This window comes from Odocoileus virginianus, chromosome 17 (assembly GCF_023699985.2).
Source record: "Odocoileus virginianus isolate 20LAN1187 ecotype Illinois chromosome 17, Ovbor_1.2, whole genome shotgun sequence".
Classification (NCBI taxonomy): domain Eukaryota; kingdom Metazoa; phylum Chordata; class Mammalia; order Artiodactyla; family Cervidae; genus Odocoileus; species Odocoileus virginianus.
Window position 1 is genome coordinate 54,137,463 of NC_069690.1, and position 22,070 is coordinate 54,159,532.

At 58.6% G+C, this 22,070-nt stretch overlaps 1 protein-coding gene across 3 annotated transcripts in view; it reads right to left on the minus strand.

The window, feature by feature from the left end:
- Positions 1–265: 265 nt before the first annotated feature.
- The window catches only part of TTYH2 (tweety family member 2), a 35,047-nt gene continuing 13,242 nt past the window's right edge, over positions 266–22,070 (minus strand). The window contains exons 1-12 of one of the 3 annotated variants that reach the window (XM_070480033.1): positions 18,360–18,383; positions 17,716–17,936; positions 13,727–13,822; positions 13,128–13,200; positions 9,689–9,758; positions 9,030–9,085; positions 8,477–8,569; positions 8,188–8,280; positions 6,501–6,643; positions 5,662–5,844; positions 5,145–5,223; positions 266–2,053 (exon numbers count right to left, since the gene is read on the minus strand). In XM_070480033.1, coding sequence (XP_070336134.1) covers positions 1,973–2,053; positions 5,145–5,223; positions 5,662–5,844; positions 6,501–6,643; positions 8,188–8,280; positions 8,477–8,569; positions 9,030–9,085; positions 9,689–9,758; positions 13,128–13,200; positions 13,727–13,822; positions 17,716–17,915 — 1,167 coding nt within the window. In that variant the 5' untranslated portion in view covers positions 17,916–17,936; positions 18,360–18,383 and the 3' untranslated portion in view covers positions 266–1,972. Of the gene's footprint in view, positions 2,054–5,144; positions 5,224–5,661; positions 5,845–6,500; positions 6,644–8,187; positions 8,281–8,476; positions 8,570–9,029; positions 9,086–9,688; positions 9,759–13,127; positions 13,201–13,726; positions 13,823–17,715; positions 17,937–18,359; positions 18,384–22,070 lie in introns of those variants that run through there. The other 2 variants (XM_070480032.1, XM_070480031.1) reach the window with 2 other exon arrangements.

The following is a 22,070-nucleotide window of genomic DNA, read 5'->3' on the forward strand; positions in this document are numbered from 1 at the left end:
ATAAATGCCGCTTGTGATCAGCAATCCTAGAAGCAATCACCTCCAAGAGGAGCTTTGGAGACTCCGGCAGAAAGGAGGCCTGATTTTGATCTTGACGAGCAGCAAGGTGAGGCCCTGTCTCTATTTTTCTGTTTTTTTCCAACAGCCCTGTCTTTAAATCCTCAACACTGAAACCCACTCTGAACCCCACCTCGAGTATAACCCAGCTAGTAGGTGCCATCAGCTACCTTCATCATTCCCAAAGCCGAGGAAGTTGGACACAGCGTGCATTTTAGTACCAGTGGTTTATTTCTTCCCCAGGTGAGGGCGCACCTGTATTAAGCAGAGGTGTGCCCACCTGGCTCCTCCAGGAACCATGCAGGGGGTTCTAGTTTAGTTTACATGCATTAAAAACAACTCTAGTGGCCAACGAGGAACGTTAAGAAGCACCACCTCGACGCAGCAGAGTCCTGTCTGCACGCGACACGGCCTCACCAGGGTGCGGTCATGGTCCATGTATGTACAGGGGGATGGGGGAGAGAGTCCTGGCGGCCCAGTGGTCCCGCGGTTGGGGAGGCTTGGCTGGAGCCTGAGAACCACTCTGCTGTTCTGTTCTGGCCAGAAGCGGTGCCCCGGTTCACAGCCATGCTACCCCACGCCCCTGCTTCAGTGTGGGAGGCTGTGGGACTCCCGGGCCGTGCACTCTGGCCGGGCAGGAGGTTGGAAGCACCAAAGATGCTAATGCTGGCTCCTCAGCGGAGAGGGTGGTGGGTCATTACTTCCTCCTGGTCCCCAGGCTCCTCCTCACCCAGCAGGTACTGGTCAGGGGCAGGGACAGGATGGAGGAAGAGGTAGGGAAGATGCCCGTCTGTACATCAGGACATCACTTTGCTAAAAGCTTTAGGACCAACTTGGAGACAGAAGCAGGGAGAGTTTATGTGGCCGTGCAGCTGGTCTCCGGGACCAGACTCTGTTCACGTTCAGACTTCCCTCCTAGAGACTTTATTCTCTCAAGATGCGTCCGTCCAGGTGGGATGAACACACATCCCCACCAACCAGCATCTGGGGACAGGGTGTCTCACTGACTTCTGTTTTGGTTGACAAATCAGGTGGGAAGGATCAGCCCCACATCTGCTGTAAAAACTGGCTTGTGGGGTGAGTTTCAATTCTTTGGACAATCAAGAATCTTTAGAACACTGGCAAGAAAGAGAGTCACTTTTTCAAAGTGTCTGTGAATACCTGAGACCGCCCCTACTGCCATGAGCAAACTCACAGTGGAGATTCTGGAATGGAGGTGAGGTGACCGAAGGTTGCAGAGAAGAGAGGTCCATCACGGCCACCTGGAACCCCACCAGGCTGCAAGGCCCTGGAGCTCCTGGCCTCATAGGCAGAACCTGCCAAGACCTTCCCTCCGTGGCCTAGGAAGAGTCTACCTGGCCCTGGAAGGCTGAGTTGGACAGTGTCTGGTCTCATCAGGGATGTCACCTTAAAAAGCATCTCCTGATCAGCCCATCTGCCTTTACCTGTGGGTAAATGGTACCCATCTGAGCAGCCAGGAGGAGAGGTGACCCCGAGAATGGCTACCTGGGTTTCCGGTTGTGCCTGCAGGAGGCAGAGTCCTGGCAAGGGGACCCTCAAGCCTGATCCAGCCCCTTGTCACTGCCCTTCCCCACCTGGCGAGGCGGGGACTCAGGGGTGAACTGAACCAGGCTCCTAGCTTAGGGACGGCCAAGCACCTGGGGACGTTTCCGGTGTGGAGAGGGAGTCAGCGGAGGGAGAGGGATGGTCCAGTTCATGGGGCTTCTGTCTGCCCGGGAATGTCAGCCAACCCCAGGCTGACTCTCCCCGAATCTTCAGTCGCTCCCTGGCGCCAGCCGGAGCCTTCTGATCCTGCAGTCTCTATATGCCTTTGGTTTCTGTTAAAGAAACACACTTGCATTTGCCTTAGTTAAAAACCAAAACGGAGCAAGGAGGCAGGAACTCCGAAAGTGTGTTAGGCTGGAAACTCGTTCCCGTAGTGCCGCAGGTGTTCGTCCGCCACGGACAGGTAGGTGGCCCGCATGCTGGGCGAGTACTGTGGGAGAGAGGGGAGGGGCGGTCAGGACAGGCTCACACGTCGCCCGTCACACCGGACTCCGTGCTCGCAGAAGCGCCAGCACGGCAGCTGGGCGCCGAGTCTCAACGTCAAGGCCTCGTGGGGGTTACTGGAGGACAGTGGGGGTGGCCTGGGCAGGCTTCGTGTCTGCTGAAGCTTCCAACCCTGGGGCCATCGGGACATCTGCTTCCCAAGCTCACGGTGCACACCCGACCAGCCTCCCTAATGCACCCGTGCGCTAAGGAGTCTGCCAAGAGAGCAGGCTGACGGCACAGGCCCACTGACTGCGAGAGCCAGGTTCAAATCCCAGCCGTGCACCTTACTCATCCTATGACCTTGGAGGAGGTTCTCCAATTGCTCCAGCCTCAGTCTCCCCACCTGCACAATGGACCTAAGAGGACTCAGCTCTAACATTGAAAGGGTGGACTAATATAAAGCAGAAAGGTCCCTAACCCAGGGCTTCTCAAACCTGGCTGTGCATTAGAGACACTGCAGGGTGGGGCTGGGGAGGGTTCTGAAAACATCCCGATACCCAGGCCGCACCCACCAGTACTTTTTTATGACATAAAATACACATAAAATTAAGCCTTTTGGGACTTCCCTGGGGGTCCAGTGGTTAAGAATCCACCAGCCAATGCAGGGAACAGGGGTTTGATCCCTGGTCTGGGAAGATCCCACATGCCACAGAGCAACTAAGCCTCTAGCTCTAGGGACGGTGCTCCACAGTAAGAGAAGTGCCCGCAATGAGAGGCCCACACACCGCAACGAAGAGGAGCCCCCCCGCCCCCGCCCCGCCAATGCAACCAGAGGAGTCTGCAGGCAGCACTGCAGACCCAGGGTGGCCATAAGTGAATAAATAAATAAATAAGCTGTTTCAAAGTGCCGCCTCTAATATTTTTATAATAAGTTCTTCCCAGTGCAGCCAAGTCAGAGAAACACAAAGTTTGAGTGTCTGCAGCAGATGTTAGCCAGCTATTGCTCGGAAGTTAAGGATATGGCCTCTTACATTATCGCATCTCTCATCAAATGTACGACCTGAGAGTCTGCATGTCCCACAAGCTCCAGGTGCTGTTGGTCTTCTGACTCAGGAGCAATGATCCACAGGAACCTGACTGTCCTCTGGCCCCAGGGGTTCAGGTCCGAACCACTCACACCTGAGCCGGGCAAAGGCTTCCAGCTGGGTGAGGGGAGGGGGTCTGAGACTCCTTAACCCCTTAAAATTGACTGGGTCTCAATTTTGCCCTTCCAGGGACACCTAGAGGCACTTTTAGTTGTTCTTCAGTTGTTAAGTCGTGTCCCACTCGTTTTGACCCTGTGGATTGCAGCACGCCAGGCTCCCTAGACCTCACCATCTCCTGGACTTTGGTCAAATTCACGTCCATTGAGCTGGTGATGCTATCTAACCATCTCATCCTCTGCCTCTTCTTCTTTTGCCTTCAGTCTTTCCTGGGGGAAGGTTTATTCTGCCCTCGAGCCTTGCAAATAAGGTCAGTTTTCTGATTATCTCTGCTGAAGGCATGGAGAGTGGCCTGGATCTTTCAAAACAGAAGGCAATCGGAAATTCATTTACTGTTGGCATTCCAGGGCCTTGAGTAATTCATGTGTCACAGCATCAGATTTCTCCTAATTATTTTATGTTGTACTGAGATTAATATGAAAATCAACCTGCATTCTTGGGGCCACAACAGCTGGCGGGAGGAAGCAGGAACCTGAAAGGCTTCTTCTGGTTTACAGAGAAGCCAGCTTGGGATTTCAAAGGTGCCAACTCTGGAAGTAGGCCTGGACGTGCCGCTGTCCCTGCCTGGGGCCCCCAGGAGCGAGAGCAAGGCCTGGGTTGAGGGCGGTCTGGGCAAAACAGCAGCAAGGCGGGGCAGGGCATGGAGAGCCGGAGGGTAGGCTTGAGCAGGACGCTGCGGACACCTGAGGCTGATTGTCCTGCATGCGGGGGGCTGGCCTGTGCCCAGTAGCGCCCCTGGCCTCCACCCGCTAGAGGCTGAGAGCAGCCAGCACCCCCCGCCAGGTGTGACGATCAAAGATGCCTTTAAGTGTAAAGTGAAAATGTCAGCTGCTCAGTTGGGTCCGAATCTTTGGGACCCCATAGACTGTAGCCCGCCAGGCTCCTCTGTCCGTGGGGTTCTCCAGGCAAGAATACTGGAGTGGGTTGCCATTTCTTTCTCCAGGGGATCTTCCCCACCCAGGGATCGAACCTGGGTCTCTGATGTCTCCTGCCTTGGCAGGAGGGATCTTTGCCACCTGAGGCATGGGGGAAGCCCAAAGATGCCTTGAGATGTGGCCAGACATCCTCTGGGGTAACAAACTCGAGTGTCCCTGGGGGAGACCCCGTGCTCCACGGTAAGGTGGAAAGGTCACCTTCTCAGACCCTGAAGAACAGTTCCCCCCTCTAGGGCCCATCGCACCATACGGCACTTATTACAGCAGCTTTCTGAGTCACCCCCCTGTGGATTACCCCGTTTCCTGAAGACGGGCTAGGTCCCCGGCTCTCTTTCCCGGGTCTAGCACTGTGCTTTTCACTAAGAGCACTCATTGGATGCACTGAGCTGGTTCACAAAGCCAAGTCTATGTGCTGGGTCTCGTGTCCTTGGGGCATCAGGGCTCCAGGTTCATCATCTGAATGGCTTCTTCCAAACTACTGGGATGGGGCGGGTGAAACGCCTCGCCCAGCCCAGTGAAAGCGACTGCGCCTTCCCCGACAGACACCTGGCTCAAGAATACAGACGTCCAACCTCATCTCAGACCCCCTTCTTTCTTATAAATGCCAGGCTGAGTTTTGTTTGCTTTCTGTTTCTTTTTCGGCTGCACCACGCGGCATCAGGATCTTGTTCCCCCACCAGGGATCGAACCTGCACCCTCTGCAATGGGAGCTCAGTCTTAACCGCTGGACCTCCAGGGATGTCCTGGCCATCTGGATTAATGCTTATCCAATAACAAAACTGTTTTGTTCTTTTCTGCTTCTGTGGGAGGGATTCAATGGGTCCCCAGGAGGTTTTCTCTTTAACTGCACCCCCCTCCCGAGCAGGGTTTGTGCGTTTGCCTGGGGAGCCCAGCTTACCGTGGGCGGCGGGGACCCTCTTCCGATGAGCGGCACATTCTCGTAGCGTGGGCTCCCACCAAACAGCGCGGCTTGGTTCCTGCGGGGTTGAGAGGGGTGAGGAGCGCTCGGTGGGGGGAGGGGGGGACACAGGTGTGTGCCTGGACTTCTGCAGGAGGGTCCCGGGGGTGTGCATACGGGACATGGAAGCGGACCACAGAGGGGAGGGAGGAGCAGGGAGCAGCTGATGGATGGGCCAGGGGAAACTCAGCTTCTCGGGCCTTCGACCTGCCCTGCAGGCTGGAGGAAAAGGACCTGACACCTGCAGTGGTTCTTCCTCCAGCAGGAGATGCTCTGGGTGGGGGGGCCACACTCAGGCATCCCGACTGCAGCCAGGGGCCCCGCTGGCCTCGGACGCCTTCCTCCCCCACCCTGGCACCCTGGACCCAAGCATGCCCCCGCCCGCAGATCCAGCGTCCTGAAGGCCAGGAAAAGCAACGCTGCCGCAGCCCGGCGTGTTGGGGGAGCCCTGCCGTACATGTACTCCGAGACGGGGGCGTTGGAGACGGTCTGGGTGGGGTGCAGGCTGCCCTGACTGCCCAGGCCGCTGCTGTAGCTGCAGAAGCTGCGAAGCTGCCCCCGAGACGGGCTGTGGGCGGCGATGCGCCGGGCCTGGGGGTTGAAGGGGTCGTCGTCGTCGATGTCGTCATAGTCCCTGTCCCTAGGATGACACGCAGGATACGGCCGTGAGGGGTGAGGGGGCTGACACCAGGCAGTGGGGGCCTGGCCCACTTTCCCATCTTTCCTCCCAGGTCGGCCCCCGCTGGCCGCAGGTGTCTCCTTGAGGTTCTCTGAAAACGTGGTCTTCAGCCCCGCCTGATACATATTACTCTGCTCCGGTCCCAACTGCACAGCCACCTCCTCCAGGCAGGCCACCCTGCTGACCACCTGCACAATGACCCTCCACACCCTGCTTCCTTTTCTGATTACTCTCGAGATACTGAAATGCCATCTCGTCTCTGCCTCCTCCATGAGACTACAGGTGCCCTGGGAACAGTGCTACAGTCTGTTCCTTCCGGTGTTCTGGGGGCACCCCTCTCGGCAGCAGCATCACCCCACAAAGTCGTGCAGAGGAAGCGGGGACAAGCTAAGGAGGCCAGGCTGTGGCATGATGCCATCATCATCCTTGGCCCTGCTCTGGCCCCCTCCAACCTCCTTCTGGGGTCCTGTCTGGACTTTCAGGGACGCTGCAGCAGAAATCCAGCCAGCCTGTTGGGGCTGAATGCCAGCCCCCGACTGCCCCTCTCTACCCCAGGTTATCAGTTCTCAGCTCCGCCAGAGAGCAGAGCCTCCCGCCTCCTCCCCCAGGAAGCCCACCTCCTGGCACAGTGCTTCCACGCCCCCGGCCCCAGGCAGGTCATGATGGAAAAGGCCAGCGCGGCCAGGAGGGAGAAGAGGCCGAGGTAGAGCAGGCCCTCGAGGCCGTCGTAGCAGACGCCGGCGAGGGCGTCCAGGTAGTCCTGGAGGAGGAAGAGGGACACGCAGCTGCAGGGGGAGTGGGGCACTGCCTGGGGTCCCAGCTGGCCTCTGGAAGCCCCTCTCTCCCAGCCCGGGCCTGGGATCGCCTCCCCTCCCCATCCCAGGCACAGTGTTCATTCACGACGGGCCCACGTTCGCGACCCCGACACGGCGGGGCACTTCTTGGATTCTCTCCACGCGTTTACTGAAAATACCGACTGTGTGTGTGCTGGACTCGGAACAGGACAGATGCCGAGCTTGCAGGTGGGGGAGCCAGAGGGCAGAGGGCATCTAATCTGGGGCCAGGAGAGCAGGGAAGCGGAGCGAGCCTGCAGCCTCTGAGGCAAAGGGGCCAGGCTTGGCGTGTTCAGGAGGGGGGGAGAGGTCAGCCGAGGACACGCGAGGCGGTGGTGCCAGCTCATGCTGGACCTCGTGGGGCAGGCAAGGAGGAGCCTGGATGTAACGCAAGGTGATGGGAAGACACTGGCGGGTTTGGGGACGGAAGGCTGTGATCCAATTTGGTTTTCAGAAGGCTGCTCTGGCTGCCGTACATGAAAGGGAAGCGGGTGGGAGAAAGTGGGGACTAGTTAGGGGGCCACAGCTGTCACCCAGGGGAGCAGGGTGGTGCTTGGACCAAAGTGGGGGCTGTGGGGGGACAGAAGAGGATGGGGCAGGGTAGATCCGAGGGTACAGCTGCGGGCACTCGCTGAGGGATGGCGTGTGGAGGCTGGGGAGGAAGGAAGGGTACCAGGGTCACCCCGTTCTCAGCTCTCAAGTCAGGCTGCCGGGATTGGAAACCCAAGTCCTTGACTCGATAGCTCTGGAATCTTCGTTAAGCTGCTTGATAGATAAAAAGATAGATACATCTGTCTATCATCCATCCATCCATCCATCTATATTCACAGACAGATTGCTATCTATAACATTTTTCATGAAATATGTATTTCACAGTTTAACAGTGAGGACTAAACGATATATCGGATACACAGCACACAGAACAAGGTGGAACACAGGGACTCAGTAACTTGCAGTCGTGATCATTATCATGACTATTCGCTCGAAATCCACGTGGGATGTGAGAGCTTGTCAACATACACCGGTTTCCTGCTTTGGAGGAGAGGAGGGGCTCATATGCACCCAGCGTGTTCCCTGCATGGATGTCAAACATTGCAGATTCCTAGAGATGACCCTGGCAATGAGAGCCGGGTGTCCACTTGCAACTCAGGAACTAGATGGGTTGACCAGATGGCTGTGGGGGTCTGGGCACTAGGGAACAGCCTTCCTCATATAGCTCAGGGTGCCCCGAAACATAGCTCAGGGTGCCCCGAAACAGATCCAGCTCTCCATACCCCAACCCCCTGGTACCTTTCTCTGCATCTCCCCGTCTCAGCTACTGGAGAGAATCTAGAAGCCAGGCACTCTTCCACCCCATTCCCCGAGTCAGGCAATCGCTCTCCCAGCCTCTGCTGGCTTCTCCCTGGGACGATGTGGCCTGCTGGGGTGCCCCCTCCCTGCCCTCCGCCTGCCCCCCAGGGCCACCCCGCACCTTGTGCAGCCCCCGGCAGTCCAACAAGGCGGTCAGCTGGTGGAGGCTGGACTCGGATGAATTCAGCAGGAGCTGGATTCCAAGCAGATCTTTCTGAAGCAGGAAGAGGCGGACATGCGGACAGACCGAGAGGAAGAGTGAGCAAGGCGGGGAGGGCTTGTGGATAAAACCGCAGACGGCAGCTTCGGCAGAGAGGCCTTTAAAGCCACAGGAAGCTGCTAGACTTCACAGGGAGGGGACACGCTTTCTTTCCCCAGCCAGGGCCCGAGGGCAGGGCTGGCCGCCTCACCTCTGCGGTGGGGAAGCGGGGCGAGGCAAACTGCAGGAGTCCCGCTACCTGGATCTGCATGGCGGTCAGCGAGCGCTGGAAGACGGTCAGGGCCTGTGCCGGGAGAGACCGCAGCCCCGCGTGAGGTACTCCCAGGAGCCCCCACCTGCCTGCTTCCCCTTTGGGGCCCCCTGATCATCTGCAGCTGCAGTTACGTCCCTGATCGGGGACGGCCCTTCCTGCCGGCAGGAGGTCTTCCCCTCCGCCCTCAGCGTTCCCGAGGGCCGCGCCGTCCACCTGCTTCCGGCTACTCCAAGTGTCCTGCTGGGACAGCCTTGTCCGGGAGCTTGTGAGAAATGTAGAATCTGGGGCCCGCCCCAGACTTAAGCAAAACCTCTCCATGGACACCAGCATCCAGGGTGATGGATGGCCATGCAAGCTGACCAAGAGCCCCCTGCAGAGGACCCCAAAGAAGCAAGGAACAGCCAGGCACCTCCACCTTACTGGTCAGTGCTGCGGCTGACCACTGGGGGGCGCCGGGGGCAGGGTGGGGGCTGGACTGGGCGGGGCGTACCTGCTGGAAGGGGCTGCTTGCGCTCTGACTGCAGAACAGGTAGTACCGGGTCACCTCTGCAGAAAGGCAAAGACACTGGAGTCAGGCAGGAGTGAGCCGGCGCTCATCACACGGCGCTCACAGCACACGCAACCCGTCGCTCACCCGGCGCTCAGCACACGGCGCTCACAGCACACGCGACCCGGCGCTCATCACACGGCGCTCACAGCACACGCGACCCGGCGCTCATCCATGCTCTGTGGCCAGGCCCGCCCCCGAGCTCCCGAAGGAGGCAGCTTCTAAGACCCGGCCCGTGGGCTCGGCTGGACCTGAAGGACTCTGGGTGACGGGGCGGCTCTGGGTGGTTGCGGGGCTGAAAGGTAAGCAGGGCACAGTCTGGGGTCTCCCTGGTGGCTCAGACGGCAGGGGATCTGCCTGCAAAGTGGGAGACCCCTCGGTCGGGAAGATGCCCCGGAGAAGGGAATGGCTACCCACTCCAGTATTCCTGCCTGGAGAATCCCACCGACAGAGGAGTCTGGAGGGCTACAGGCCACGGGGTCCCAAAGAGTCGGACACGACTGAGAGACGGACGCTTTGTTTTCCTCGGGGGCGCAGTCTGGCTGACCGCGGGCCTGGACCCAGCACCCCAGATGGCCCTACCACAGCAGCCGAGATCTTACCGGGGCGGACTTGGCCCTCTGTGACGTTCAGGATGAAGGTGTCTGGAGCCGCGCAGAAGTCACTGGCGCCCTGAGCCGGAGAGAAGTGGGAGGGGTGGAGGAGAGTCACACACTCCCAGGAGCTCAGGCACGGGGACCCCGCGGCTCAGACCTGGCTGGGCAAGAACCGTCAGCGGCCAGCTTCCCTGGGCTGGGTCCTGGCTTTGCCCCGGCCTGACTCTCTTAACTTTAGAGACAAGGGCTTAGCCTGCGTCTCAGCGTCTTCATCAATCACACAGGAGAGATATGCTCTTCTCCTAATGAATCAATCCACGCAGCGGACTCAGAAGAGTGATGGGCAGACAGACAGCAGGCACTCTGCGCTGCTACCTTTGATTTCTGAACGCCTCTCCTGGGAGGGACAAGGGGATGCCATGGGATGCATTTCGGAGAGTTATCTGCACCACGGCCTTGTTCGCCTGTCTCTATTTTATTCTTTGTCTTGCTATTACCAAGTCCGCCCCCACTCTGGGGGAGGGGTGTCCATCTATGAAGCCTGCCCCAGTGACCCTCCTAGAAAGGGAATAAACGTGCAGGAGACGAACTGGCCAGTGGGAAAGGTTGAAGGCAAAAGAAGAGGGCAGCAGAGGGGGGGACGGTTGGCTGGCATCACCGACTCAGTGGACGTGAACTTGGGCAAACTCTGGGAGATGGTGATGGACAGGGAGGCCTGGCGTGCTGCAGGCAGTCCATGGGGCCGCAAAGAGTCAGACACGACTGAGCGACTGAACAACAAACCGATGGACACTGACCACACGCCTCCCGGGGTCCACCCACCCATCTCGCCCCCATCAACAAGCCTTCGAGGGAAGTGCTGCTCTTCTGCCCATCCTACACAGGAGGAAATGAGGCCTGGGGAACTTCAGGAACGTTCCCGGGGTCCCCTGCTGGGGAGCGGGAATGCTCACTGGCCAGAGCACCTGGGTGACCCTCTCCTCCATCCTCTCCCAGAGGCCACTTCTCCCCGCTCCTTCTCCTTGGGCGCTGTCTCTCCTCTCTGCCCCTCACCCCTGCCTCACACTCCGGACTGTGCAGCGGGGTGGTCGAGCAGGCAGGGCTCAGTTCCCCGGCTCCCATCTGCCTTCTCATCATGTTCTTTTTAAAAAGTATTCATTTGACTGAGCAGGGTCTTAGGTGTGGCTCGCGGCGTCTTTAGTTGGGGCTCGGGAACTCGAAGTTGCGGTGTGTGGGTTCTAGTTCCCTGACCAGGGATTGAACCCAGGTCCCCTGCACTGGGAGCTCGGAGTCTCAGCCACTGGACCGCCAGGGAAGTCCTCTGGCACGTTCTTGGGGGGCAGTGCTCCTTCCTGGAGACCCTTTCTGGGCGGACAGGGGAGGGAGGGGGCGAGGCCACAGTGTTGGCGCTCTGCCCCACAGCTCTCAAACACAAAAACAAGAGCAGCCCCAGAAAAACAGGCTGGGCGGGCAGGGGCAGTGGCCGCACAAAAGCTCCCCACAACAACCTCGGAGGGCCTGGCTCCTTCTGCCCCACTTCCTATTAAAATGCAGCAGGAGCCGCAGCCCCATCAAAGGCCCATTCACTGCCTCACCCTCGCCCTCTCTCACACAAGGGCCTGATTAATCGAATTAGGGAGATGGCCTTTCTCTGCAGCTCCCTGGCCGCCCGGGGGGCCCTCGGCTGGGAGCTGGAGTTGCCTCTGGTCGCCGTGAACACAGAAGCCTGGTGAGAGGGAGGAGGCCCTGCTGGGAAGGAGCCGTCTCCCGAAGGGGCGCCTGCGGTGGCCAGCTGGAGGCGCCAGGGGGAGGGCCCGCCGTGCGCAAGCTTCCCTGTGCCCACTCCTGTCCCCAGAGAAGCGGCTCTCTGCCAGGCGGCTGTGCGTGTGGCCTCGGCCAGCAGCCACCCTCCCTGGACGCTGTTCAGCCCGCCTCTCCAGATGACGTCAGGATGCGTTTGACCGTGACCTGGGCTCTCCTGGTGGCTCAGATGGTAAAGAATCCGCCTGCCATGCGTGAGACCTGGGTTCGACCCCTGGGCTGGGAAGAGCCCCTGGAGAAGGGAATGGCAACCCACTCCAGGATTCTGGCCTGGAGAATCCCATGGACAGAGGAGCCTGGCGGGCTACAGTCCACGGGGCTGCAGAAAGTCGACACGACTGAGCGACTTTCACCCGGGCCCTCCGACTCTGCTCTTCCCTGTATCTGGGGGGGCCCAGCCCTGGGGACGTGGGCTCCTGCCTGCCAGGGGCTCCCTCTGTGGTCCAAAGCGGACACTGTGTGATGTGGGGAGGTGGGACAAAGCAGGAGAGGCCCACCTCCTCCATCCGGACAAGCTCTGCCCAGAGCTACTCAGACAAGCACCAGGGTCCAGGCATTCTGGGGGCGTCGTGGAGGCCCACTGGCCAAGGCAGGGTCACCAGGCGGCCCCCGTCACTGGGCCAGGCACGCGTTTGGGTAGGGGGTTCCTGTGTGAGACCCCGCTTTTTTTTTCTCCCGGAAAAGGGCAGAATGGATGCAGGTCACAGGTTTGCTCTGTGGCCCTTAAGTCAGCTAAGGGGTTCTCTGAAATCCCCGTAAATCTGCCCCTCTGTCACAAACACTCACACACACAGACATGCAGCCTGTACCACCACTGTGTTTATTCACTTGGGGCTGTGATGATCTGCCCACGTTTGGGAACTGAAACGTAAGAGCAAATGTCCCTCTCTTTGGGTTCCTTCAGCTCCAGGCACCCACACCCCCGAGAGCCATGCAGCCTAACATGGAATGAGTGAATGAATGAGTGAACGCCAGGCACACAGCTCCCCTGGAGCGTCTGGTCTAAAGACCAAGCGTTAGCTGCCCAGGGAGCATCCCCCCACACTCCTGACACCTTGTGTTTGTGTGTCTGTTTTTTTTTTTTTTTTTTAATATTTCCAGGTACCACAACTGGAAGCACACACCACTGTGATTCTGACAGTGTGTGTGTGTGTGTGAGTCCAAAGGCAATGGGCAGGAGGCAATTGAAAGGCCACCTTCCACTTTCCTGATGCTGGGGAGGAAGTCCCGGGAGTGTGTGCTGAAGCCCGAGGGTGCTTCCAGCCCTGCCCAGCCCCACCACCTGGGCTCAGCTCTTCACACCAGAGAAGGCCCCTGGTCCCCCGCGCCTGGCCGCACAGGCCATGGCAGGTGGGAAAAGGATCAGGCTTCAAGCCTCTTATCTTGGCTCTGCCCCCAAATGCCTTGTGACCCCGGGGCAAGCCTCTTCCTTTCCCGGGGCCTGTGTCCCCATCAAAAGGGATGAGCTGAGCCCCGTTAGTTCCAAGACTCTCGGATTCTTGATTAGGGACTGAGACCAGAAGCTGGCCCTGCCCTGGGGACGCTGGGCGGCACACATTAATGCACCACCAGACCGAAGACCACCTGAGCGGACCACCTGGCACCCCCATGGCCCCCGACTCACCACGGCCACGGCAGCGTCAGCAGCCAGGGAGGTCCAGCTGAGGAGCAGGGCCAGCACCCCGCAGCAGAGCATCCTAGAGGAGAAGCAGCCGCCAGTGGGGTCCCGGCAGGCGGGGGCCCCATGGTGGCTGCCTGCCCCCAGCCTTCGGGGCCTTCCTCTCGGCTACGACCTTGTCCCCCCTGGTCCTCCAGACTCCCTCGGTGGCCCCGAGGGCAGCCCCAGCCTGAGCCCTGGACCGCTGGCAGAGGGATGTGGACCGATGCCCGGGGCACAGGTCCCCGAGGGATGAGACAGCAGCAAGGGCGCGAGGCGAACAGCTCTAACGGCTCAGCCGCTGGACAGTCAGGCCCAGGAGGCAGGGGCGGGGGGGGGGGGGGAAGCCCGCCCCTGGCTTGGTGTCCCTGAAGCAGGACGGTGGCTGCCCCCCCCCCCCCCGCCTCCCCCCGGGCCGGGTGCTGAGGAGGGGGAGGGAGGCAGCGTCAGGCTGCCCCTGCCGCCCATGTGCCCCGGCCCCCCGGGCCCCCATCCCTCTGGACGCGGCACTGTCACTCCCCACGCTTGGCCGGCTCTCCCCCCAGACCCAGAGGCAGGCTACTCACGAGGCCAGGAGGCACCTGGAGCGCTTGGCCAGACCCAGGCAGGCGAGGAGGCAGAGGACCAGGTCCAGGGTGAAGAGGAGGAGGTAGGACAGCCACCTGGGCGGAGCGGGAGGGGCGGTCAGGGGAGAACCGCCGCCCGGGGCCCGCGGGACCGTTCGTGGGACAAGCTGCCACAGCCGGCGGCTAGGCTGCTGAGACCAGGGCCGGCCCTGCCCCGGAGAGCAAGAACCAGTGTGCTCGGCGGACAGCCCTTGGGGTTCCGGGGGCTGCACCCCCGCCTGTGCCTGGACAAAGGAGTACCCTCCCTCCCCCGGCTGAGTGTCTGAACCAGCACTGTCTCCTAGAACTTTCTGCAGTGACGGACACGGACCACCTATGCACTTACCACTCCCTGCCGCTGCCTATGCGTGGCTGAGAACGTGAAACGTGGCTGACACAACCGAGGAAATGAACTTCTCCTTTCTTTTACTTTCTCTCTTTAGAACTGTAGTTACTATACAATGTTATGTAAGTTACAGGTGTGTAATAAATGACTCACAATTTTTAAAGGTTATACTCCATCTATAGTTACTATAAAAATATTGGCTATACTCCTCATGTTGTATAATATATATCTCCTATCTTGTTTCGTTTTTAAATTTAATTTTTACTTTATATTGGAGTATAGCTGATTTATAATACTGTGATAGTTTCTGGTGTACAGCCCACCCTTTCAGTTACTGTTTTTTTTGGCTGTGGGCCCTGCGGGGTCTTCCTCAACCAGGGATCCAACCCGCACCCCCTGCAGCAAAAGTGCAGAGTCTGAACCACTGGAAGCCAGGGAGGTCCCTCAGAGCCTTTGTTCCAACAGCCACACGTGACCAGTGGCCACGCCACGGACAGAGCAGGTCTAAACCATCTCTTGGCAGCCTCCTGGGAGGCATGTATTTGGACCCTGGTTCCCGCTGCTTCTAGAAGGCACACAGTGTCAGACCAGGCGAGGTCTGACGGATCTATGCCACGGATCATAGCTATGATGGATCACAGCCACGGACCTAAGAAAGCTCCTAAGAGGCCTGCATCTTTAACGATGGCGCGTTCCAACGAACAGCAGCTCCCGTTCTTCACAACGGGAGAAAGTCCAAGCCCAGCAAGGAAGACCCAGTGTAGCCAAAAATTAAATAGATAAAAAGAAACTTGGGAACATCGAGCACTGGAATCCCATTCTACAGATTGGAAAACCAAGGCCAGCGGGAAAAGAGGCTGGCCCAGGAATTCCAGACGCTCCGAGCTTTCCTGCAACAGACAGGGCCAGCTGCCTGGAGCCCCTCAAAATCCTGGTTTCCCATTTCACACCCAAAGGTTTCTTGTTACCCCTTCTCTCCCCTAGTCGGCACATTGGCAGGAAATCGAGGTAGGACCGAGTCGAATCTCCACGATCATGAAGCTCTAAGATTGTGTTTCAGCCTGCTCTCTCTGCATCCCCGCCTCCTCGCCTTATAAAAGTTTCCTGGAAACAGTCTGAGAGGCAGATGCGCTTTCCCAAAGGAGCTGGCTGATGACCTGGGGATGAGTATCTAACCAAGAACTCGGCTCTCCCAGGAGCCACACCCCCGTGGCCCCGGCTCCTCCCACATCCTGCGCGTCTCCTTAACGCCCTTTGGAAGCCTCTGGAGAGCAGTCTCTGGGCTTTTAATTGCCTCTAATACGTAGATGGGCCTTGTGTAAAAGTACTAAGAAGAACTTGCTCAGCTGGGTGGCTGGGCTCCAACACCATCCGGAAAGCAAAGGTGGGGAGGCTGGTCCCAAGGAGACCCGGCCCCTGGGGCTGGTGAGCTCGTGAAGACTAAAACGAGGCTTTTGTGCCAGGGCGGCTCATTCGAGAGCAGGGAACAAACGGCAGATGAGGGGAAGGGACAGAACGTCAGCAGCGTTCCGGAGCCACAGGTGTCCACCTTGAAGCAGACTTGGACAAGGGGAGGAATTTGGGGATGGGGTTCCAGGAGACCCTCTCCATCACCCTCACTGAAATAGATGCGTGTGGTTGTCACCACCCTTACCCCCAGTTTTTATAAAATCATCTTAAAAAATAAGCCCTTTTGATGTTTACATTCTGACTTATTTCACCAAGGTCATTCTCAAAATGCCCACATTAAGTCCTTCGGTATACACGGCTTCCCAGGTGCCTCAGTGGTGCAGAATCTACCTACCAATGCAGGAGATGCAAGAGCCCACGTGGGCCCCTTCTGGATGACTTGTTTGTCTTTCTGAGTTTGGTCCAGACTCATCGGGTGTGGTCCCTACCCAAACCTGGAATCAGACACTTTCCCGAGGGAGCCTGGTTCCTTTCAGGGCGGCTCTGGTGGCTCAGTGGTAAAGAATCTGCCTGCCAAGCGGGAGACCTGGGTTCGATCTCTGGGTCGGGAAGGTTCCCTGGAGAAGGAAATGGCACCCCACTCCAGGATTCCTGCCTGAGCAAAACTCCATGGAGCGGGGAGCCTGGCGGGCTACGGGCCATGGGGTGGCGACGAGCCGGGCACGACAGCACACACTCAGTGTGGTGCTCAGACACGGTCCGAGGCGAGGTCCACTTAGGGAGAGCGGCAGGGTCGAAGCGGACACTGCTTCCCGTGACAAAAAAGGTTTCGGAGGCTGAGACAGTGACTGTCCCTCATGTCACGGGACTAATCAGAGGGCAGTTTTGGGTCACAGGTCACAGCTAGTTCCTAGAGTCGGCAGTTTCCTTTTGGTTACTTGGGACATGTGGGCAAAAAAAAAAAAAAACAAGAAAAGAAAAATCTGGGTGACGTGTCTGGGAGGGCGGGGGCTGGATGGGCGGGCAGGGGAGGAACGCAGAGTACCGTCCAGAACTGGGGGCCTCCTGAGCATCCTCTGCGGTCCTCGGGGCCTGTCCATCTCTCACTCCAGGGAACGGAGAGCCCTGGATGGGGAGGTCCAGAGGCCACCAGGGGCGTCTTCTCGAGGTCAGTATTAGCTCAGCCTGGAGTGGGGCTTTCTCAAAAAGCGGAAATGAGTCCAGAGTAAATTGTGCAACGTTGTGGTGGAGACTGTGACCTTCGCCGGTGGCTTGAAGCAGAGGCAAGAAACTGGGGAGGGCGAGGGGCATCCAAAGGATGAATGCTTGCTCCCGGGGCTCCTGCATCCCCCGCGCCCCCACTGAGCCAGGCGCTCTGCCCTGAGTGTACAAGGATGTGTAAGCCGTGAGTGCACGTCACCCTTCTGCTGGGAGCCCCCCAAATCTGGACCGCCGCCTCCTTTCATGGTTGTTCCCGGAGTGACCTTCACCTGACCCTCACCAGACCCTCCGCGGGAACGGAGGGCAGCCGATCCCTGGTCAGATGGCCTGTGCCCACCGCCATCACCTAGGATGGGGTTTAGGTGATGGGGAGGCAGGGGAGACATAAACGGAACCCCAGGGGTCCAAGGACGCAGTCTGCATACCTGATTATGGCAAAGGTGGGGTGGTGCCCTGCAGGCCCTATCACTCCGGTTTTGGGCATCTCTGAGGCTGGGGGCATCTCTGAGCTTGCTAAGCAGTTGCCACCAGGGGAGGCTCTGTGCTGCCAAAGGGGCTGCCATCTCCCCAACCCTTTGCTCCTCTGGGGCTGGGTCTGCAGGTGCAAGGAGCCCTGGCCCCTCAATCCGAGAAGGAGAAGAACGCGTAAACCGCCTGGACTTCACTCAGCCCTGAGGATGCTGGTCTCAGAAGAGCCCCCCGCGGTGTGCTGGGTGGGCGGCCAGGTGCAGCCTGAGATCTTGGCTCCTCACTGCCCCTCCGGGGGGCTCAGTGCCTGCGTGTACAAGCTGCTTGCACTCGCTGCCTCCACTCGGCCCCCACGAGCTCTCGTACCCTCTGATTTCAGACAGTGGCTTAGTGAGACCTTCTGGTGGCACTTCCCTGCCGGAGCCCAAGATGCTGGCTCTGCTGAAGGAAGCTAGGGTGGCCCCCTCCCCCTGACCAAGAACTTGGCTCTCCCGGGAGCCCTCACCTGTAGTACTCCACGTAGCTTGTCTGGTTGGCCAGTTCAGTCAGCTGCTCAGTGACCCCCGTCCACGCGGGCACCCCTGCCATCTGGACAATGATGCTGCCTGCCGTCTGATGCAAGAACTTCAGCGTCTGGAGGTAATCGCCCCGGGCGGCGAAGATCTCACCCAGCCGGGCGAGATGCTGCTCCAGGTCCACCTGCATCTTCTGGGTGGTTCCTGACACCTGCGGAGGGGGGGGCTTGTGAGTCTGACCTTGGTGGGGGAGGAAGCCGGAGGGGGTACACCGTCTGATTCAAACTGGAGGGGAAGAACTTGGCCTTGAGTGAGTGCTCCACGGGCGCCTCCAGCTCTGAAGTCATGAGGCTATGGTCCGGGTGGAGAATGGATGGCAGAGCCTCGCCCTACCCACCCAGCCTGAGGGTCCCTCCATCCGGGGGACAGGCCCCATCTAGTCCTAACCAGGACCCGGCCTCCAAGACCCAGTGCCTTCCTAGGAAGACAGAGCCGGATGGGGAAAACAAACAAGAGAAGCCATTTTTCTTCCTTGAAGATTCTCTTCCAAGTTTAAATACTTTGGACGGTGAGTTCTTGTTGAGGGTGAGGAATAAAACGTTTAAACCAAAGAATCTCTCTGCTGCTACCTGACCTTTGGTTCCCACAAAGGCTTTCTCAGCATCTCACAAGAGAAAGGCTTTGTTGCGGAGCGAGCGACGGCTCACAGCGTTCTGAACCCGAGTTCAGAACAATGGGACTTTGAAATGATACAGGCAGATCCGATGCTGCCCGGACATGCACGTGACGGGAGGAGGAAACCGGTGCCTTCTCTGTGCTCACCACCCTCCTGGGCCCCCACGCCTGCTCTGCGTGGAGTTGAGCAGACCTTGAAGGAAGCATCTCTCTGCTCACAAGTAGAGAGGTCAACGGTGGTGACTGTCCTGGGCTTGCAAACAAGGACCATAAGGATTGGAAAGATGCTTCTCAACTGCCCAGATGTAGGGTCCTGGCAGGGCCCTGAGACCCAGCCCAAGAATTCCAAGCACCGTCCCCCCAGTCCTGCTCTGAGCCTGGGTGCCGGCAAGAGGGGAGTAAGGGCTTGGTTGCTTTGAAATGGTCACGTTTCACCAACAGACACAACTGGCTGGAATTGGGGAGCATGTGCTAATCGTTCAGGCAGGCTTCAGCTCCTCAGGTCTGCAGGGAAGAGAAAAATGACCCAGAGCGGGAATTCCCTGGAGGTCCCGTGGTCGGGGCTCTGCACTTTCACTGCTGAGGGCATGGGCTCAATCCCTGGTTGGGGAACTAAGATCCTGCAAGCTTTGCGGTGTGGCCAAAAACAAACAAAACAAAAACCAAAACCAAACACAAAGACCCCGAAGAATGTTTAGAAACTTCCCAGGGTGAGAGCTCCACGGAGAGATCATTAGACCCCACTCCTGGCAGCAAATGCTATTTCTGCGAGTTAGAGGGTCTTGATAGCAACTCCACAGCCTTTCACATCTGTGCTGTGCTGTGAGTTCCTGGCTCCACAAAAGAGAATGGCCCCCTTTGTTGCATTTTATTTTTTCCAGTGTCAGCGGCTTGTTCCCTTTTCTGGCTTCTTCCTGGTTCTTACAAACTGGTTAACGACGAAGAGATACCAAAGTGCAGAGACGCTGGGCACACACGCTGGTAAATTCAACAACTAACCCTCACCCGGACAAACGCTCCTCTTCAATTTAGTAACGTCACCGGACAAGTGCTTTGCAGCCACTGATCCAAAGGCAGTCTTCATAAACGTCAACGCTGGCAGCAAACCCGCTCTGTGTGGTTTCTGTATTCCTATATGAAGCCTAACTCACTTTAGACCACAAGGCTGTTAAAAATGCTCTGCAAACTTTTCCTATAAGATCACTTCTATCCCCTTCCATAGCTCTAAAATGTTTCACTTCTCTATTTCTTAAATTCCTCCTTGGAAAAAATAAAAAAAAGCAGCGCATACACACACACAAGCCAGCAAACATCTGCCAGGCCTTCTTTTCCTCCTGATGTCTTCCCATAGGAAACCAAACAAAACAGAAAAAAATTAAAATTAGAGCACTGACCCACTTATACCTGCCCCTTCCCCATTCGGCCCCCAGCCCTTAGAGGCTCCGCACAGAGCTCCCTGAAGGGAGACAGGGAGGGGGGCACACTCAGAGATGGAACAGGCTCTCCCATGGGGAAGAGAAACTCTTCGGATCAAGAGGGCTGGCTCAGCTCCCCAAGTTTGGGGGAAGTCAGGGGCAAGCTAGCAGGTGGAGGAAGCTGTTACCCCGAAGGATGGAGCAGGCGTTCTCCAGCTGCGGCCCCTGGACCAGCGGCCTCGCATCATCAGCTGGGAACAAATTCTCAACGCAGATTCTCAGCGGAGAGTCTGGGGAGGGGGGAGGGGCCGCCATCTGTGTCTGTCAAGCCCTCCAGGGGATTCTGATGCAAGCTCAAGTTTGAAAATCTCTGACCGGGAGGAAGCTCCTTCTCAGAGAGGGAGGGAATGGGGTTTTCTAGACAAGGCAGGAGGTGAAGGGGTGGAGCCTAGGCAGGCTGGGGGCAGGCCCCACATCTCAGAGCCTGGAGGGGAAGGGCTGAGACCAGACCCCTGGGTTCTAGTACTGAGTTCTGAAAGGTACCAACTCCCCACCTTGGGGCAGCCACACCAGCTCTCTGTGCCCGTTCCTTCACCCAAAGGCCTGCCCACAGGCCGGCTGCCAGCTCAAACCCGAGCCAGCCGAGCTCCCGGAGGTGTGGCGTCCCAGGCCGTGGTTCAAGCCAAGACTCCAATGGGCTTCCCTGACGGCTCAGTCTCAGTGGTAGAGAAGTGCTACGCAGGATTCACGGGAGATGAGGGTTCCATCCCTGGGTCAGGAAGAGCCCCTGGAGGAGGGCATGGCAGCCCACTCCAGTGTTCTTGCCTGGAGACTCCCGTGGACAGAGGAGCCTGGCGGGCTGCAGCCCCAGGGGGTCACAGAGTTGGGCATGACTGAAGCGACTGAGCACCGACGGATTAGAGGCGCCGAGTGAGGTCCAGGTGGGGTCACTGGATCCAGGGAAAGGATCCACCCATGGCACTCCCCTTCTGACCCCCCAAATCAGTGTGTGCAGCTGCCTCAGGACCCTGCTGCCAGCGTGGCTCAGGGCTCCCCCAGGCCGGGAGGGCGCGCACCTGGCCTCCTGGTCCAGGAAGGGGAGCCTGGGAGGGCCCACCGTGCTCTGGCCCAGGTCTGAGTTGCCTGACCTGTCTCCTGAGTTCCCCGCCCCCGCCCCCAGTCAAAGCTTCCACTCTTCCGTGGTAATAATAGTAATATGTATTATTATAGTAATTATAATAATGGCACCATTAGCATAGCTCCCCCACCAACATTTGGAGAGTTCTTTGTAGATTACCAGGCACTTTCACAGGCATCATCTCATTGGCCATCACTCATCCGATATTTGGCCTTCACCCCTCAGATCTGGGGGCCCTCTGAGATCTGCTGCCTCCTGGGAGCCCTTGTGACTAGGGGTCCTGGGAGCCCACCCTAAGGTCAAAACCAGCCCTGGAGGCCCAGCACAGGGCCTGCCTGTCCAGGCAGTGCCCCTGGCCCTGGGGCACTCTCAGCATGGGGCGAGGGGCCCAGCCTGGGGGTCCCAGTCCCAGCTCATTTCTGGGTGATAAAGACATGAAGCATTTGTTTTCCCATCAGGATGGCTCGGAGACTTTCTTCCTCGGTCCCTGGGGGAGCCACAGGTCATTCTGACAATGGTCACAGGTCAGCCAGTGAAGGGCATGGCTCTGGGGCTTCCCCAGAGATTCTCCTTTGGAGAGTGAGTTCTTCCCCCAGGGGCTCTGGGGCTGGAGGGTGGGGCCCCTTCCACATCAGGGCAGAAGTGAGGGTAGGGGTCCCCAGGGAGTGAGCCCCGCCCCAGGCCAGGGCGTGCCTAGGGCCCCCTGTGTTGGTCCCCCAGCTTCTCCACCCACCGCCGCACTCTTGCTCTGTCACAGCTGCCCCAGCCAGGGTCCAGACAGCTAGCTCCTGGTCCCCAGGGATGGGCCCCAGCAGACACAAAGGGTGGACGGATGAACTCAGCAGGAGAGCGGGGCCCCTGGTCTGGCCTGTGACCCTTGGCTTCCCAGAAGGACTTTATCTGAGGCCAGAGCCAGGGCAGCCAGCACCTGGCCACCCCACCCGAAGACCAGCACAGCTGTCTCTTTAAGGGAGCTGGTCCCCGGAGAGCTGGGGGATTAAGGCCTTAGAGGAGCTTAAGGGAGGGGGGGTGCGATGGGGTGAGTCCTCCTCCAGAATCCTCTTCCAGCAGCACCGGGATGAAGTCCACATGCTCTGGTCGGGGCCGGATTGTGTGG